This window comes from Ranitomeya variabilis, chromosome 4, assembly GCF_051348905.1.
Source record: "Ranitomeya variabilis isolate aRanVar5 chromosome 4, aRanVar5.hap1, whole genome shotgun sequence".
Lineage (NCBI taxonomy): Eukaryota > Metazoa > Chordata > Amphibia > Anura > Dendrobatidae > Ranitomeya > Ranitomeya variabilis.
Window position 1 is genome coordinate 97,459,391 of NC_135235.1, and position 19,377 is coordinate 97,478,767.

Consider the following 19,377-nt stretch of genomic DNA (forward strand, 5'->3'; position numbering starts at 1 on the left):
AGTATCTACACTAGTAACTACATGTTATCTCCACATAAGTTTGGCAGAGAAGCAATTAATAAGAAGTGAATTTTATTATTTGCTCATTACCCAATGTCTTGTGTTTTCTCTTCTCCCGTGTAGTCTTATCCCATGGTTTTGCAATATCGACCAAGAATTGACTTTGGTTAATGGGTCGGAAACACTGAGAAGAATCCTGCACTATATGTTTACTCATCGACAGATTGCACAATGAATGGATGTGCCTAATTACATGGACTGAAAGGACACTGTCTATTTTACAGCATGCAAACTATGGATGTGGTCTCCTTCCAACCCACCAGTGGTGTCATTTGTAGCTCTTGTCATGATTCCACCACACTGGCTCCTAGGGATGCTGTCCACCGGCTGCTACGGCTGACTTCGGTGGATGTAATGGTGAACGCGGACATTTCATCTAGTTAGAGCAACATATTTTCATTACTGCTACTTTAACCCTTCGTTGTTACCAAGTCTTTGGTATAATTCTCATGGTTCGTACTGTAGTGAAATCTATAATGGTTTCCCACGGATAATTGTGACTGACAATACCTTGAACCTATATGACTTAGAATCTGATTTATGTATTGTCATTTTAAAGTGATATTCCAGACGGAAAGATTTACCACCTATTTGCTGGTGACAAGGGGGTGCTAACGTTCGATCAGTCCCTGTCATCGCGAGGGTGGAGGACCACACTAACCTGTCCTCCACTATTAGGCCTCATTCACACATCAGTATTTTTGCATCAGTATTTGTATGCCAAAATTGGGAGTGTCACCAAAACACAGAACAGATGTCAAACTTTCAATTACAGTTTTTCCCTGTAAGTTCCACTCCCGATTTTGGCATACAAACACTGATGCAAAAATAGTGATGTGTGAATGAGGTCTTAGGGTGAGAGGGATTTCGTATGGATCAGCGATCAAGCATTTTCTCAGCCACTCCATGGAAACGGTATGGGAGCTATAGAAAAAGCTGAGCGCTGGCTGCACCTAACTTATAGAAACCCCCAGGCAGTGGTAACTCCCCCACCAGGACTTGTGGTTGGGGGAATCCGGTCTCCTGTTTTATTCATTACAGGCATCTCTAACGACATACTGTCATATGTACTGTCTCCTCTTAGCAGCTATATATAACTTCTGTTAAAGAGAATCTGTCACCTGCGATCTTCCCCTGAGATACAGTAATTGGTGAATGGCAACAATTCGGTATAGGAATTCCTCATTTCTATATCTGTACTACCTTGCATTTCCCCACAGTAAGCCCACATAGCCCTGTGCGCTACAGGTTCATGAAGGACTTTGCTATTTTGCAGCACAGAGGAGTCCTGTCCTGGAGTTTGTATGTAACGCAGAGGAATGGCAGTGAGCCTACATTCCCCGGAGTCCCAAGCTTGACGGAATACTGTGGACTTCAGTCTTTAGAAGCATTGAAAATGGCGTACAGTAGTGTTCAAAATAATAGCAGTGTGTTCAAAATCCTGAGTTAATCACAAAATCTTTATACTGGTTTTTATTTCCAGCATTGGGAACATTGCACACTGTCTTCTAATTCAAAACATGAAGAGAAATATATATCATTTTTAACTACTTTACAGAAAATAGCAAATAATGAACATTGAGCAGTTCTATAAAACAGCAGTGTCTGGAATTTGTCTGTACAAACTCACAATATGTACTAATTTGTGGATTTAGCATTCCTGTGAATAACTAACCTACTAATATTTAGTTGTTACCCACAGTTTTTTAGAACTGCTTCACATCTTTGTTACCAACTTCTGGCCCCTGTCAACTGTTATTCCAGTCCAGGGTGCTTGGACTACATCTCACAATCCCACAATTTTTGGGCATTTCTTGGCTTTGCCTCAGAAATGGCATTTATGATGCCACCCCAGAAGTGTTCTATCAGATTAAGCTCCGGGGATTGGGCTGGCCACTCCATAACCTCATTTCTTTTGGACTGGAAACAAGATTTTGCTCGTTTCCCGGTGTGTTTAGGGTTGTTGTCTTGTTGAAACACCCATTTCTAGGGCATGTCCTCTTCAGAATAAGGCAACATGACCTCTTCAAGTATTTTAACATATGAAAACTGGTCCATGATCCCTGGTATGTGGTAAATAGGCCCTGCACCATAGTAAGACATGCGCACATCATGTCTTCAGGGTGCACTGTGGCTTGAATGCAGAGTTTGGGGGTCGTCTGATGAACTGTCTGCGACTCTTGGACCCAAAAAGGACAATTTTACTTTCATCAGTCCAAAAAATGTTTCTCCATTTCTCTTTAGGCCAGTGGATGTGATCTTTTGCATATTGTATCGGCTTCAGTACATGTCTTTTTTTATCGGTGGGACTTTGCGGTGACTTCTTGCTCAGAGATTAGCGTCACACAGAAGTCTTCTCACTGTCACAGTCCTCACCGGTAACTTGAGACTGTCTTTGATCGTCCTGGAGCTGATCATTGGCTGAGCCTCTGCCATTCTGGATATTCTTCCATCCATTCGCATGGTAGTCTTCAGTTTTCTCCCACATCTCTCTGGTTTGGCTTTCCATTTTAAAGCATTGGAGATCATTGTAGCTGAACAGCCTATCATTGTCTGCCCTTCTTTATAAGTTTTACCATCTACAATCAACTTTTGAAACAAAGTACGCTGTTCCTCTGAACAATGTGTCGAATGACCCATATTTTTCAGGCTTTCAAGGATAAATGCATGTACAACATGTCCTGGTTTCACCCTTAAATAATGGCCACCTGATTCACACCTGTTTCTTCACAGAATGATGGATCTCACCAATTGAACTCCACACCTCGATTATTTTGCGCACAGTCCCTGTCAATTAATTATTCTAATACACAGACTCAAAAACATGTAGATCATTAATGCAGAGTCTGGTGGTTTTCTTAGAATCTGCTGCACCAACTGGTAAATTGTTTGACATGTGGTAATATAATTTATACCGAAAACAGGGATTAATCTGGTTTGTCATATTGGACTGCTATTATTTTGAACACTACTATATGTCTTGAAAGCCGTTTACTGATTACTGAAGTTTAGGAGGGTTTCCAGTGGTTATGGATGCAATATAAGGTCAGTAAATAGGAACCACGGACACAGTGGTGTGAAAAAGTGTTTGCCCCTTCCTGATTTCCTATTCTTTTCTATGTTTGTCACACTTAAATGTTTCCGATCACCAAACAAATGTAAATATTAGCCAAAGATAACACAAGTGAACACAAAATGCCGTTTTTAAATAAAGGTTTTCTATCATTTAAAGGAAAAAGAAATCTAAACCTACAGGGCTCTGGGTGAAAAAGTGATTGCCCCCCATCTTAGAACATAAATTAACTGTAGATTCATCACATCTTTGGGACGTTGAGTTCAAATTCCCTAGTCACAGGCAGGCCTGATTACTGCCACATCTGTTCTCAATCAAGAAATCACTTAAATAGGACATGCCTGACAAAGTGAAGTAGACCAAAAGATCCTCAAAATATAGACATCATGCAGCGATCCAAAAAAAATTCTGGAACAAATGAGAAACAAAGTAATTGAGATCAAGCAGTCTGGAAAAAGGTTATAAAGCCATTTCTAAAGCTTTTGTGACAAACATGTAAAAGAATAGGAAATCAGGAAGTGGGCCAAAACGTTTTCACACCACTGTATGTATCCACCTCAACATTTGGTACCAGTACATTATTCCTTTCTGCTGTTGGGGTCCCAGTTGCTGGACTTATCTTAAAAGGGGTGATCCAGTATTGGACATCTCAACCCCTTATTAATAGGCCAAGGAGGTGAGAAAAATAAAACACATAGATTCAATCTGGCCTTCCACTTCATAAGCTGGCCCTTCGCCTCCGTAGCCAATACTACTCTGCTCTGGCAATCTGTGAACACTGCAGACACTCAGCAGTGTGACATTCCCATTGGAAGTTGATACCAGGAGACTAATTGGGGAAGCCGCAGTGAGTTTGGAGGAGTGGAGCCAGTCCCGGAGGTTTCTATTTTTTTTTCTTTTCTCATTGCTATGGGTCTATTAATATTGGGCTGTCCAATAGTGAACAACCCACTTGGTTTCACACGTCCATGTTTCACAGTCTTAATACAGACCGTTATGCACTGAACGACCCCGGGTCTCTTGACTTCGTCAGCCTCATAACATGTATTAGGCAGTTGAGTCATCAAACTCGTGGCAAGTACATGTATCTCGGGCCGAGCATGGACTGTGACATGCAGATATGTGAAAGCGGCCTTTCTTAAAACAGTTTTCTTCAATTTGTTAAAAAATAACCAAAAACAGGAAATAATGTATTATTACAAGAACAAAAATCACACCTCTTTAATCCCCTATTGCTCCCTAAATCAGTTGGCTGAACTTTTGACGTCTGACCTTTCTATATTGAGATTGTGATCATAGTTCCCCAAGTTCTTCAAACTGGGATGTTGAGCGAGATAAAACCTTCCTTTTATAACATTATGCCAGCATATATGCACATTACAAGCAATGGACAACCTCGGATAATTCTGTATAGTTCCAGCTGGATTTGCCATGAAGCCCTGCCAGCTAAATCTAAGATGCATCAGTCCCATGTATGCAGAGCTTCACATACCTATTCCGTTCTTCTTCCTTGCCAAATGTTTCATTTTCATTAGTCTTCCACTTTCTTTTTTAAATTATTTATTAAATGTAGAAATAATGAGAAAAAAAAATCCTTGAAAATTCCATGTTCTGGCCATAAGTGACATAATAATAACACGTGTAGTCTGCAATCTCCTCATATAGTAATGATGATGTATTGTGTACTTTTATTTATACCCGTTCTTTATTAGTGCGTCTCATACAATCCGTAGGTAAGTCTTTTAAAGACTTATGTTGGTAGCACTTACTAGTATTATAGCAAACTGTGTGCCTCATTGTACATTGATCTACAGTAAATATGAAAAATACCTAGAAATGTATATAAATATATACTGTGCGCATTTAGGAAAGATTCTGTATTATTCCCTGTGTGGTGAGCTGGGTATATTTTCTTATATATGTATCTTTACAACTTGCTGACAAATATGCTATATAATATGGAAAGATGCCTTTAAACGTGTAACCAAAATAACTGTACGACTACCGAGGAGAATCTCTATTATAAGTGATAGTTTCATGACCAAATTCCTTGCACTACCACGTCTGAAGAAGGGACTCGATGTCAGGAAGTATATTTTTCTAAGTTATTTTCAGTTAAACTTGTATTTTGTACCTGTGAAAGAAGTGAGGCCGTCGCCTATTCTCTCATTTCCTTTCAGATTGAAAATTTTGTAACGATGCTCAAATTGAACTGGGTTTTATAAGAAATGGCACATTTTGTAAATAGTCTACAAGAGATGAACGTCTATCTAAACAGTTTACTCTAATATAAAACTGGATTGTTGGTATTATACCTGCGCGTATTTGTGATTTATTGGCATGCTCGGACGTGGAACCATGAAAAAAATGCTTAAGGTATATATGGAACTCAGAATGCCACTATGAGAACCTGCTGACGAACAGGAAAATCGCATCCACTAAGTACATAGTCACTTTAGGAGCAAGCCAATAGTGATGAGTGAACGTGTTCGGATAAGGCGTTATCCAAGCATGCTCGGGTGCTAACCAAGTGTTCGGCGTGCTCGAAAAATATGCTCGAGTCCCTGCTCCTCCATGTCTCGCGGCTGTTCGACATCCGCAACACATGCAGGGATTGCCTGTTTGTTAGTCAGTCCCTGCATGTGTTGCGAGACATGCGGGGACTCAAGCATATTTTTTGAGGTTGCCGAAGACAGTCGGTTAGCACCTGAGCATGCTCGGATAACCCTTTATCAGAACACGTTCACGCACCACTACTAGGAAATCCAACGTGAAAGCTGCCTCTCTATTAGTTATAGTAGTAACCATTAGCAAACTCTAAACTGAGCAAAAAAAGACACAATAAGTTTTAGTTAAAAATAAGCATTTTATTGTATATGTTCAATAAAAATACAGCTAAATACAAGACAACAAAACCAGATCGTAGATAAAATTCAGATGATATCACATTGTATAATTGTGAAGCATAATGGCCATAACATCCATAAATTATGTATTAATAGTATATATACACATTTGACATGTTTACAGCATGAATAGTCTTACCATACTAGGGTACAACAAGCAGCGTCACACAGACGTTTCTCTCCAATGCAAGTTTCGCTTGTTCCCAATCTCTTCCTCAGGGGGTGCCTGAGGAAATGCACATATAACAACCTGCAGTATATATCAAATCAAACCGTTATTTACGGCCGAATATGAAATCAATTGAACTTGTAATGGATTCCTGCATAATGCTTCATCAGTGGGATAATTAGAAACATTTGCCCAAAGTCTGTTTTAGGAGAGATTTGGTATAATTTATGCTAATACGTTACTCCACCCTATTTTTTTTTTATATAGAGCATCTTATTACTGTGAGAAGTATATGAATTAAAATGGCTTTTATGCACTTTTTCAGCAATTACTTGATGATGGGCACAACTATAGTAGGACATACCTGAGGAAAAGGGTGGTACATGATGAGCCAATGTCCATCCACCAGAGGCGGCATCCAGCCAGGTTTACTGTTGTCTGGCCAATTGCTTTCACTAACAAGCATCCTTCTTGAAGGGGTTTTACCAATAAATACACTTTCTTACCTATCCACAAGATAGGTGGGAAGCATATAATTGATTGGGGTCTGATCTCTGATACCATCACTAATCTCAACAATCGGTTTGGTAGAGCGTATGCATGACTTCTACTCGAGCACTCATTAGCTGAAGACTTCGAGTTCCCTGTTCCAAGGACTTTTGGGAGTCCCAGAGGATGGACCTCCTGAGATCGTACGTTTATCAACTAACCTATGTATAAATAATAAGTGTATATCATGGGAAAACCCCAGTGTATATCGTAGACTGGAAGGGTTGTTACTGACATTTGGTGAGAATTTCATGTTACTAGCATCTTTAGAAATATACTTACAAAATTGGTGACGTGTTCAGTACTTATTTCACCCAATGTATATGTCTGTGTGCATTTATATGATATATATTCAGCTCTTATTTCAGGCAAAAGGTGTTGTCCAGTTTTAAGATAACATTTTGACAGACCGTTTTAGGGAATTCAGTTGATGGAGGGCGGTGTTCAGTTTTTTATTAACTAGGCCAGAGGGAAGAATTTTTCACATGTCCTGCCTTACATTATTCTGGGTTCAAAGGAGCGTATCCAAAACTGTCCACTTTTCATTCAGAAAAGCAGATGATTTTTTCATCAGTATTGTCCGAAATGAAAGTAGAGCATGTTGTGACTTCTTACACATGGACCAGCGGTCCGTGTATAAAAACATTCATGGGCGCTACGACATTAGTCCAAGAAAAGTAAAGGTGATCGGCACATCCAAAAAAATAGATAAAATCTTCAAATGTTATTCCTTAAGTATCAAACAATTAAAATCCACATTTGCTGGTGAGAGAAAAAACACCCTGACCTGTTTCTATCGTTTCTATCGCTGTGTGTACGCATAGTCATAGAGAATAAGTCATTCTCTATGACTAAAGGCACACACAGCGCCAGAAACTCATCAGCGTGTTTTTTCTCTCACCATCATGTGGATTTTAATTGTTTGATACTTCTAGAATAAAATGTTAAGATTTGATCTGTTTTTTGGATGTGGCTATCAACTTTACTTTTCTAGGACTAATTTACTGACGGTCAGCAGTATTTGAAACGGCACCCATTGCATACAAAGGACAGATTTAGTCATTCACTGCATGGTAAGCCCTTTTATACAGATTATTCATTAATATGAATGGAAATTGGAAATTTTCCAGGATAAACCTACAAATTACTGTACAGTTGCTTTTTTGTTACAGGTACAGATGTGCCCTTCCTGTCTTTTCCACTTGGCTCAAGATACAGTTGTGTGAAAAAGTGTTTGCTCCTTCCTGATTTCCTAGTCTTTTACATGTTCGTTAAAATTAAATGTTTCAGATCACCAAACAAATTTAAATATTAGACAGATATAACACAAGCACAAGATGCAGTTTTTAAATGAAGGTCCTTAATATTAAGTGAAAAAGAGATCCAAACCTGCAGGGCCCTGTGTGAAAACATTTAAATCATAAATGAAGTAATTTTTATCACATCTTTGGGAAGATGAGCTCAAATCTCCTTGCCGCATGCAGGCCTGATTGCTGCCACACCTGTTCTCAATCAAGAAATCACTTAAATAGAACCTGTCTGACAAAGTGAAGTAGATCAAAAGATCCTCAAAAGCTAGACATCACGCCAAAATCCAAATAAATTCTGGAACAAATGAGAAACCAAGTACTTGAGATATAACAGTCTGGAAAAGGTTATAAAGCCATTTTTCAAGCTTTGGGGTGCCAGTGAAATATAGTGAGAATCATTATCCACAAATAGCAAAAACATGGATCAGTGGTAAACCGTCTCATTAGTGGCCAGCTGCTCAAAATTACCCCAAAAGCACAGTGATGACTCATCCAAGAGATAAAAAAGACCCCAAAACAACATCCAAAGAACTGCAGGCCTTACTTGCCTCAGTTAAGGTCAGTGTTAATTATTTCACCATAACAAAGAGACTGGGCAAAAATGGCCTGCATGGCAGAGTTCCAAGACAAAATCCACTGCTGAGCAATAAGAACATAAAGGCTCGTCTTAGTTCTGCCAGAAAACATCTTGATGACCCCCAAGACTTTTTGGAGAAAACTCTGTGAACTGACAAGACAAACCTTGAACATTTTAGAAGATGTATGTCCCATTACATCTGGCATAGAACAGAGCATTTCAGAAAAGCAACACCAGACCCAACAGTAAAATGTGATGGCCTGGGGCTGTTTTGCTGCTTCAGGACCTTGATGAATTGCTGTGGTAAATGGAACCATGAATTCTGCTGTCTACCAAAAAATCCTGAATGAGAATTCATCTATTTGTGACCTTAAGCTGAAGTGCACTTGGGTTATGCAGCAGGACAATGATCCAAAATACACCAGCAAGTCCACCTCTGAATGGCTTAAGGAAAACATAATTGGGACTTTGGAGAGGCCTTGTGAAAGTCCTGACCTTAATCCGATTGCGATAATGTGACATAATCTTAAAAAGGCGGTTCATGTTTCGAAACCCTCCAATATGGCTGAATTACAACAATTATGCAAAGATGAGTGGGGCAAAATTCGCAAATGCTTGATTGCAGTTGTTGCTGCTTATGGTTGCCCAACTAGTTATTAGGTTTATGGGACAATCACTTTTTCACACAGGGTTCTGTAGGTTTGGATTTCTTTTTCCCTTTATAATAAAGACCTTCATTTAAACTGCATTTTGTGTTTACTTGTGTTATATTTGTCTAATATTTAAATTTGTTTGGTGATCTGAAACATTTATCGTATTTTTTGGACTATAGGATGCACCGGACCCTTAGGTGCACCCCAAATTTTGTGGTGGAAAATAGGAATAAAAAGATTTTTATAAGATGGAGCAGAGTCACGGGAGGCATGGTTCCTCCCTTAGGAAGCCAGCGGCGGCAGAAATGGGGCACTGGTGTGGGCCCTGGGCGGGAGGAGGGGGTATCCCAGGGTTGCGATGCTGCAGGTGCAGTGTCAGTGGTGAGACAGACCAGAGTGCATTCTGAGGAGCAGGGTCCCTTCATCAGGAGGCCAGCAGTGGCAGAAGTGTGGTGCTGCTGCGAGCCCGGTGTCGTCCGTGAGCAGAGCGGAGTAAATGATTGGTTTCCCGGAGGCCATTTTCCTGAAACCTTGGGCCGCTGGAGGCGGCGCGTGCGAAGATTGGGATCTCGGCCGAGATCTCAATAAGCGCAGCCTCGGACAGCCTTTTTCCTAAAGCCCACAGCACTCTGTTCACCGATGACACCGGGCCTGCAGCATCACCACACTTCTGCCACCGCCGGCTTCCTGAAGAAGGGACCCTGCTCCAGCACTGCTGCAATTCCCCCCCCTGGTAAGTCTGCATCTGGACTATAAGATGCACGCCCAATTTTCCCCCAAAATTTGAGAGGGAGGAAGTGCGTCTTATAGTCTGAAAAGTACTTTAAGTATGAAAGACATGCAATAGAATAGGAAATTGGAAAGGGAACAAACACTTTTATATGCAACTGTTTATCCCAAAATAAGTGGTGCAAGATGAGGAGTTTTGAAAATAGACAAACTTTTGTATTACTCCATCAGGCGTTGACGGGATACACAAAACATTTGCTGGTCGTGTTACAGCATTCATCACGTTATATCTTAAGCCAAGAGTACAGCCAATGAATAGGGATATCTATACATCTACTATGGAAAGCCTCCACAAGTTTATAATAAAATGGTTGCCTAGGGCTGTGATATTGATGGCCTGTCCTATAATAATAATAATAATTTTATTTATATAGCGCCAACATATTCCGCAGCGCTTTACAACTTATAGAGGGGACTTATACAGACAACAGACATTACAGCATAACAGAAATCACAGTTCAAAACAGATACCAGGAGGAAAGAGGGCCCTGCTGCTCGCAAGCTTACAATCTATGAGGAAAAGGGGAGACACAAGAGGTGGATGGTAACAATTGCTTTAGTTATTTGGACCAGCCATAGTGTAAGGCTCGGGTGTTCATGTAAAGCTGCATGAACCAGTTAACTGCCTAAGTATGTAACAGTACAGACACAGAGGCTATTCACTGCATAAAGTGTATGAGAACATGATGGAGGAACGTGATTATGTTGTTGTTTTTTATTAATAGGCCACACAGGGATAATTAGGTTAATGCGTTGAGGCGGTAGGCCAATCTGAACAAATGAGTTTTTAGTGCACGCTTAAAACTGTGGGGATTGGGGATTAATTGTATTAACCTAGGTAGTGCATTCCAAAGAATCGGCGCCGCACGTGTAAAGTCTTGGAGACGGGAGTGGGAGGTTCTGATTATTGAGGATGCTAACCTGAGGTCATTAGCAGAGCGGAGGGCACGGGTAGGTTGGTAGACTGAGACCAGAGAGGAGATGTAGGGTGGTGCTGAGCCATGGAGTGCTTTGTGGATGAGGGTAGTAGTTTTGTACTGGATTCTGGATTGGATGGGTAGCCAGTGTAATGACTGGCACAAGGTAGAGGCATCGGTGTAACGGTTGGCGAGGAATATGATCCTGGCAGCAGCATTCAGGACAGATTGGAGCGGGGAGAGTCTGGTAAAAGGTAGGCCAATTAGTAGAGAGTTACAATAGTCCAGACGAGAATGAATAAGTGAGACAGTAAGAGTTTTTGCAGAGTCGAAAGTAAGAAAAGGGCGAATTCTGGAAATGTTTTTGAGATGCAGATAAGAAGAGCGAGCCAGTGATCGGATGTGGGGGGTGAATGAAAGCTCGGAATCAAGGATGACTCCAAGGCAGCGGGCATGTTGCTTTGGAGTAATGGTGGAACCGCACACAGAGATGGCAATGTCGGGCAAAGGTAGGTTTGTAGAGGGAGAGAACACGAGGAGTTCAGTTTTTGACAGGTTCAGTTTCAGATAGAGGGAGGACATGATGTTAGAGACAGCGGTAAGACAATCACTGGTGTTTTCTAAAAAGGTCGGCGTGATAACAGGAGAAGAGGTATATAATTGGGTGTCGTCAGCATAGAGATGGTACTGGAAACCAAATCTACTGATTGTTTGTCCAATAGGGGCAGTATACAAAGAGAAGAGGAGGGGGCCTAGGACTGATCCTTGAGGAACCCCAACAGTAAGGGGAAGGTGAGAGGAGGAGGAACCAGCAAAACAAACAGTGAAGGATCGGCCAGAGAGATAGGAGGAGAACCAAGAGAGAACGGTGTCCTTGAGGCCGATGGAGCGGAGCATAGTGAGGAGGAGCTGATGATCCACAGTGTCGAATGCTGCGGAGAGATCCAAGAGAATTAGCATGGAATAGTGACCATTAGATTTAGCTGTTAGTAGGTCATTAGAGACTTTAGTGAGGGCAGTTTCAGTAGAGTGTAAAGAGCGGAAACCAGATTGAAGAGGGTCGAGAAGAGAATTATCTGAGAGATAGCGGGTAAGACGGGAGTGGACCAGGCGTTCCAGGAGTTTAGAGATGAAGGGAAGATTAGAGACAGGTCTATAATTAGCGGCACAATTTTGATCGAGGGAGGGCTTTTTAAGTAGTGGATGTATGATGGCATGCTTAAATGAGGAGGGAAAAATACCGGAAGTGAGGGAAAGGTTGAATATTTTTGTTAGGTGAGAGGTGACAGCCGGGGAAAGGGACTGAAGGAGATGCGACGGAATGGGGTCGCTGGTGCAAGTGGTCGGGCGAGAAGATGCAAGGAGCCTGCTTACTTCTTCTTCTGTAACTGGTTCAAAGTCAGAGAGTGAACTAGATGCAGTGGGGGAGGGAGGACAGTGCTTGGTATGAAGAGATTGGGAAATGATTTCCTGTCGAATGTGGTCAATTTTTTCTTTGAAGTAATTGGCCAGATCGTCAGCGTGGAGATCTGTGGTTGGGGCCTGCTCTCTTGGGTTGAGTAGGGACCGGAAAGTGTCAAAGAGACGTTTAGGGTTATTGGACAGCGAGGTGATGAGGGTGTTGAAATAGGTTTGTTTGGAGAGGTGAAGGGCAGAGTTGTATGTTTTTAACATGAACTTATAATGGATGAAATCTTCAGGCAGATTAGATTTTCTCCACAGACGTTCGGCGCACCTGGAGCACCGCTGCAGGAAACGTGTTTGCAGCGTGTGCCACGGTTGTCGCCGTCTGTGCCGAGTTGTTCTATGTATAGGAGGTGCAGCTTCTTCCAGGGCACTTTGCAGGGTTTCATTGTAATGCTTCAGAGCAGAATCAGGACAAGAGATGGAGGAGATTGGGGCCAATGAAGACTGCAAGTTCTTCATAAGTTTCTGGGTGTTAATGGCCTGTATGTTTCTATAAGTGTGGAAAGTGGGGATGACCTGAGCGGGATGGCAGTTCTTGATAGAGAATGAAAGAAGGTTGTGGTCAGAGAGCGGGAGAGGGGAGTTTGTGAAATCATCCAGTGAGCAAAGCCGGGAGAAGACCAAATCAAGGGAGTTTCCATCATCATGTGTTGGAGAGTTAGTATGCTGCGAGAGGCCGAAAGAGGAGGTTAGAGATAAAAGGTGAGAAGCAGACGGGGAGAGGGGAGAAGCAATTGGGATATTGAAATCACCCATGATGAGGGTGGGGGTGTCATAAGAGAGAAAGTGTGGAAGCCAGGTGGCAAAATGATCCAGGAACTGGTGAGAGGGGCCGGGAGGACGATACACCACCGCCACTCGCATGGAGAAGGGGACGTAGAATCTGACAGCATGGACCTCAAAGGAAGGGAATACAAGTGAGGGTACTTGGGGGATAACTTGGAAGGTACATTTGGGTGAAAGGAGCAGACCAACGCCTCCACCTGCTCTGTTGTCTGATCTTGGGGTATGAGAAAAGTGTAGTCCACCAAATGAGAGAGCAGCAGCAGCGGTGGTGTCTGACTGCTGGATCCAGGTTTCAGTAAGAGCCAGGAGATTAAGAGATCCAGGATATCCTGTCCTCAGGATATATAATCAATATACGCTTTGTAATGATCCAACACCCGGCATCCTCACTAATTATAGCTGTGGCCCGCCAGAACCCTACACTGTGTTGTAGCAACTTCAGGAATTGGAGCTCATCTGCTATCTTCAGTAGAGTTGAACTGTAGAACTTGAGAATGGCCACCATACTGTGAACCATGCAATTCAGTGTACATCTAGCCACACCAAGATCTGCAAAGGGTTGATCGGTGGGAGTGCTGGGTTTTGGGACTCTTACAGATCCGTTACTCATACACTGGACAATACCCTTAAATGAAATCTGTCAGTCGATTCATGCTACTCAAACCACGGGCAATATGAGTCAGTCATTGGCTGCACGATTGCAGCCAGGTATATTTTAGTCTGAAACATTTCGACGTAGAAGAGACGAGATGAGTCCTGCACTGCACCTGGCCAACTTCTCGCACCACTTTAGTTGATTGACAGGTTTATTCCAAGTGTGTACATTGGGAGAAACCTGTCAATTAACTAGAATGGTGCGAGGAAAAGTCGGCAGTGTGCGATGTCTGACCGATCTCTTTTTTTTCCGATTGTCCGTGGGATGGATCTTCAAACTATGTTTTCCCTGAAATGCCGCAGCGTTTCAGAGTAAAGCTGGGTTCACATTGCGTTAATGGCAATGCGCTGACGGCATCCGTTACATAGCGGCACTAACGCTATGTAACGGATGTGTTAGCGCACCCATTAACTGCCATTATGTAGCGCATCGCTAACGCATGTCATAATCGGCATGCGTTAGCGATGTGCCGTCATTCTGTGACGGACCCTTAGACGCAGTCTGCAGTGTTTTTGGGTCCGTCACCGCTAGCACAAATGGAGCATCTGCGCTAGCGCGATCGCATACCGCGATCTTTAAAAGGCACTTGCGTTGCGCAGTCCGTTCAACGCATGTGTTGAACGGACTGCACTTAACGCAATGTGAACCTAGCCTAAAACATACCTGACTATAATCATACAGCTAGTGTCATGATGCCTGTGGCTTGTGCAGCATGAATCGACTGACAGGTTCACTTTCAGAAACCATGATAACTTATTTGGGCAGAGCTTATATATAGCTGTAGGTCCCTGTATACCTGCACACTCCATATGTTCCAGCATCTCTGATAATGTTGTGAAGTTGTTGTTCGGACTCACCCACACCAATGATCCACATGTTTACCACTAGTAACATTTCAGCAAAGTGTTTTGCAAACTCCTCTTCCTACAGGTTGTGTATCAGAGGCGTAATAATGGAGGTAATTTGTTACTGTCATATCTTACACCTTGCTCACATAGAGCACCCACTGTTTGTTTTTGTAGTCTCTTTATTTTTCTCTGAGTTTATTTTTTAGACTTTCTACTAGAAAACCTTATAGTTATTGCGGGTGTGTAACTTCACTCAGCAGCAACCCTTCCTAAAAGGAATCTCTTACAGACGGCCAGTGGTCCAAGTGCTATTTTATTGTATTATTTGGGATTAGTGAAGAACCTCCACAAGTTAGTGTTCTGTATATAATATTTGCCACCAGCAGAGTACTGCAGTGCGCAGGCGCCGGGCCTCTCTGACCTTTCCCAGAACCTGCTCTTTGCAGTACTTTGCTCTGCCCTCAACAGAGCAGACAAAGTACGCCTGCGCAGGAGCCGCCGCAGGAAGACACGAAGAGGACGTCGTTGCATGAAGATAGGAGGCGCTGGACCCGGACCGCGACACCCATCAGACCGGACCGCTGCGGGACCGCCCCTGGGTGAGTATAATATAACCTATTTTTCTTATCTTGCAGATTACATTGGATGCTTATCTACAGCATTACAGAATGCTGTAGATAAGCCCCTGATGCCGGTGGCCTTATCTCATATACGATTTTTGGGGTGACAGGTTCCCTTTAAAGAGTGAGGCCATGTGCACACGTTCAGTATTTTTCACGTTTTTTTCGCGTTTTTTCGCTATAAAAACGTGACAAAAACGCGAAAAAAACGCTTACTTATGCCTCCTATTATTTACATTGTATTCCGCATTTCTTGTGCAAATGTTGCATTTTTTTCCTCGAAAAAATCGCATTGCTGAAAAAAAAGCAACATGTTCATTAAATTTGCGGAATTGCGGGGATTCCACACACCTAGGAGTGCATTGATCTACTTACTTTCCGCATGTGGCTATGCCCACCATGCGGGAAGTAAGCAGATTATGTGCGGTTGGTACCCAGGGTGGAGGAGAGGAGACTCTACTCCACGGACTGGGCACCATATAATTGGTAAAAAAAAAAAGAATTAAAATAAAAAATAGTCATATACTCACCTTCGATGGCCCCCGGAGTGTTCCCGCCTCTCAGGTGCACGCTGCCGCTTCGGTTCCTATAGCTGGAGTGTGTGAAGGACCTGCGATGACGTCGCGGTCTTGTGATTGGTCGCATGACCGCTCATGTGACCGCTCACGTGACCGCAACGTCATCGAAGGTCCTGCACACACACATCATCTATAGGAACGGACGCCGCTGAGGAGATCGGCTGTCTGCAGGTGAGTATAAGCATTTTTTTTATTATTTTTAAACATTCTATCTTTTACTATTGATGCTGCATAGGCAGCATCTATAGTAAAAAGTTGGTCACACTTGTCAAACACTATGTTTGACAAGTGTGACCAACCTGTCAGTCAGTTTTCCAAGCGATACTACAGATCACTTGGAAAACTTTAGCATTCTGCAAGCTAATTTCGCTTGCAAAATGCTAAAAAAACCCACGAAAAAAACGGGAAAAAAACGCAAAAAAAAAATGTGGATTTCTTGCAGAAAATTTCTGGTTTTCTTCAGGAAATTTCTGCAAGAAATCCTGACGTGTGCACATACCCTAAAACTAGCATTCAAAAGACACATGACTCACATCCGTGTGCTATCCTGCTTTTGGACCCATCCACTTGAGTGGGTGAGTTTCATCCGAGAGTTTCATCTGAGATCAAACACGGACATGTCTCTTCTTATCTCTTTTGCAGATTCTAATTCTGCAAAAACATGAACGTGATCTAGCCATGAAGAATGTAGATAGCATGGAATACGGAAGTTTGAATGAGTCCATATGTATATAGATACCAAATACGCATATTTAACCTTTAAAAAAGCACTCCCCCATCAAAGTTTTTATTCACTTAAGATATTGCAGTCATATTATATAGCCCTGTGTACTTACAATTGCTATTTTTTCCTTTCTACCCAGCTAATTGTTCTCTTTCCATTAGGTCTATGACATCACTTGATTAATAACTAGCTGAATCCTTCTAAGCTCTATGTAGAAACAGGTCAATTTTCACTACATGACTCGTGAGTCACTGCCATAGTCCCTGGCAGGGGAGGAGGAGGGAGGATCTGGGTAAGGAGTTGAAGAGGGGTGTGAGCGCACAACTTAAATGTAGGTATACTGACTCTATTGTGGGTATTGTACATATATTCTCTCGTTCCTTGCAAAATGGAGTCTATGATCAGATAAGGGTCTCAGGGATGTCTTTGTCTAATAAACTTAGGGAAAACATAGGAAAGTTGGATAAACAAAACCTAAGGAAAGGAAACACACCTTACTTTCCAGTTGGGTGTAGACAGAATTAACTTTATATGTTCATAGAAGGTAGAGAGGGAAAACTAAGGAGAACAAAGATAAAAGGAACAAGTAATCTCCCAGAAATCTAACAGTGGTAAAAGATGAAAAGATCCTGGGAAGAAAGCAAACAGACTCACCGCATGAATACAACTGGAGTTTACCAAACAATGTAAAATCCTTAGTTGAAGGGGCTGGAACTCCTAAACACACATCCACAAAGAGGTATAACCATCAAGGAAGTGCAGTGAAGGGTGAACATATAAAACACCACCCACAATGTGATAAGGCAAACCAAAATGGGAAAATGAGAAACACTTGGAGAAGAGCAAACCAAGAAGGGAAAACAAAGATAATTTAAACCATCAGCATTTGGACAGGGAAGAAAGGGCAATAGTTCAGCAAACAGGTGAACCCACCACAAAGCAACAGGTCACCAGATCAAATCCTCAAACCAAGGCATGACAATGCCCCTGAAATGGATATCACTGATGATGCTTCGTCTCAGGGTGGGGACGTTGGCTGTGGCAGTGACATCTTGTTTGAGTATCCCACCATGCACTGGGGATTCTCAAGCAGAACATCATCAAAACAAAAATAGGTGAAAATAAACAAATAAAACAGATTAGAGAGATAACAATATGGACTATTTAATTAAATCATATTATAAAATCTATCAGATTATTACAATGAATAGTCATTTATGATGAAAATCAATATTGGTGTCGGACTAGCCCTTTAACGTCTAACTCAGATTGAGCAAAAACAAAAATGGCTGTGAACAAGCTCCCAATTACACAGGCTCATAATACAGAATGATTAGAAATCTACAGTATATAGAGTACATCTGTGTACTTTTGATATCTTTAGTAGGTTTTCATTCTCCATAATAGAGTGTCATACAGAGGCACCACTTGGCAGTACACTGACTCACTACATTGCCCTCTTCTACTATATGAACTCTATGGATGGACTACTAACAGAAAATATATGAGTATTGTATTTTTCATCTATGTCCAGTGGCAGATATTGCATCTCCAGGTATTGTATCAGCTGCAGTAGCTACCGGGGGGGGGGGGGGCAGAGGGCTCGGGCACCCCGGGCCCAGTACTCAGAGGGGGCCCACCCGGAGCTACGCTACTGTAACTGTATCGGTAGCACGCCGATACAGTTACCTTCTGCGGCAGAGCAGGGAGAATCAATCTCCCTGCTCTGCCGCTATGGGGCTCCTAAGCAAGCGGGGGGCCCTGGTGCCAGCAGTTGGCCCCCCGCCTGTCATCGCATGGTCAGCTGTACCGGCATTTAGCCGATAAAGCTGACCGCAATGATGAGGGAAGGAGCACTGCGCTGCGCTCCTTCCCTCATCATCCCCCTGTCAGCGTCTGATGTCGGCGACGCTAACAGCGGGCATGATGAGTCACTGCCTGGCGCCCACTGTCAGGAGACAAGCGGGAGCTCAGAGCAGCGCAGGAACCAGGAAGAAGAGGTGAGTATTTTTTTTAAGGGGTGTTGCCTTATACTACAGATTCTGCCTATATGGGTCTGCCTAATACTACAGGGTCTGCCTATGGGGGGTCTGCCTAATACTACAGGGTCTGCCTATGGGGGGGCTGACTAATACTACAGGGTCTGCCTGTGGGGGGGTCTGCCTTATACTGCAGGGTCTGCCTATGAGGGGTCAGCCTTATACTACAGGGTCTGCCTCTGAGGGGGTCTGCCTAATACAACAGGGTCTACCTATGGGGGGTCTGCCTAATACTACAGGGTCTGCCAATGGGGGGTCTGCCTTATACTACAGGGTCTGCCTCTGAGGGGGTCTGCCTAATACAACAGGGTCTACCTATGGGGGGTCTGCCTAATACTACAGGGTCTTCCTATGGGGGGTCTGCCTAATACTACAGGGTCTGCCTGTGGGAGGGTCAGACTTATACTACAGGGTCTTCCTATGGGGGGGTCTTCCTTATACTACAGGGTCTGCCTTTGAGGTGGTCTGCATTATACTACAGCGTCTGCCTGTGGGGGTACTGTCTTACACTACAGGGTCTGCCTATAGGGGTGCTGCCTTATAGTACAGGGTCTGCCTTTGGTGATGCTGCCTTATAGTACAGGGTTTTACCAAAAGGGTGCTGTCTTATACTACAGGGTCTGCCTATGGGGTGCTGCCTTATACTACAGAGTCTGC

The 19,377-nt window shown here is 42.8% G+C and overlaps 1 protein-coding gene across 6 annotated transcripts in view; it reads left to right on the forward strand.

Moving 5' to 3' along the window:
* Nucleotides 1–5,440, forward strand: part of PCGF5 (polycomb group ring finger 5) — a 114,183-nt gene extending 108,743 nt beyond the window's left edge. For 5 of the 6 annotated variants that reach the window (XM_077258956.1, XM_077258954.1, XM_077258958.1 and 2 more), the window contains one exon: nucleotides 124–5,440. In XM_077258956.1, the coding sequence (XP_077115071.1) occupies nucleotides 124–171 (48 nt within the window). In that variant the 3' untranslated portion in view covers nucleotides 172–5,440. The remainder of the gene's footprint in view (nucleotides 1–123) is intronic. The other variant, XR_013214508.1, reaches the window with a different exon arrangement.
* Nucleotides 5,441–19,377: the final 13,937 nt, after the last annotated feature.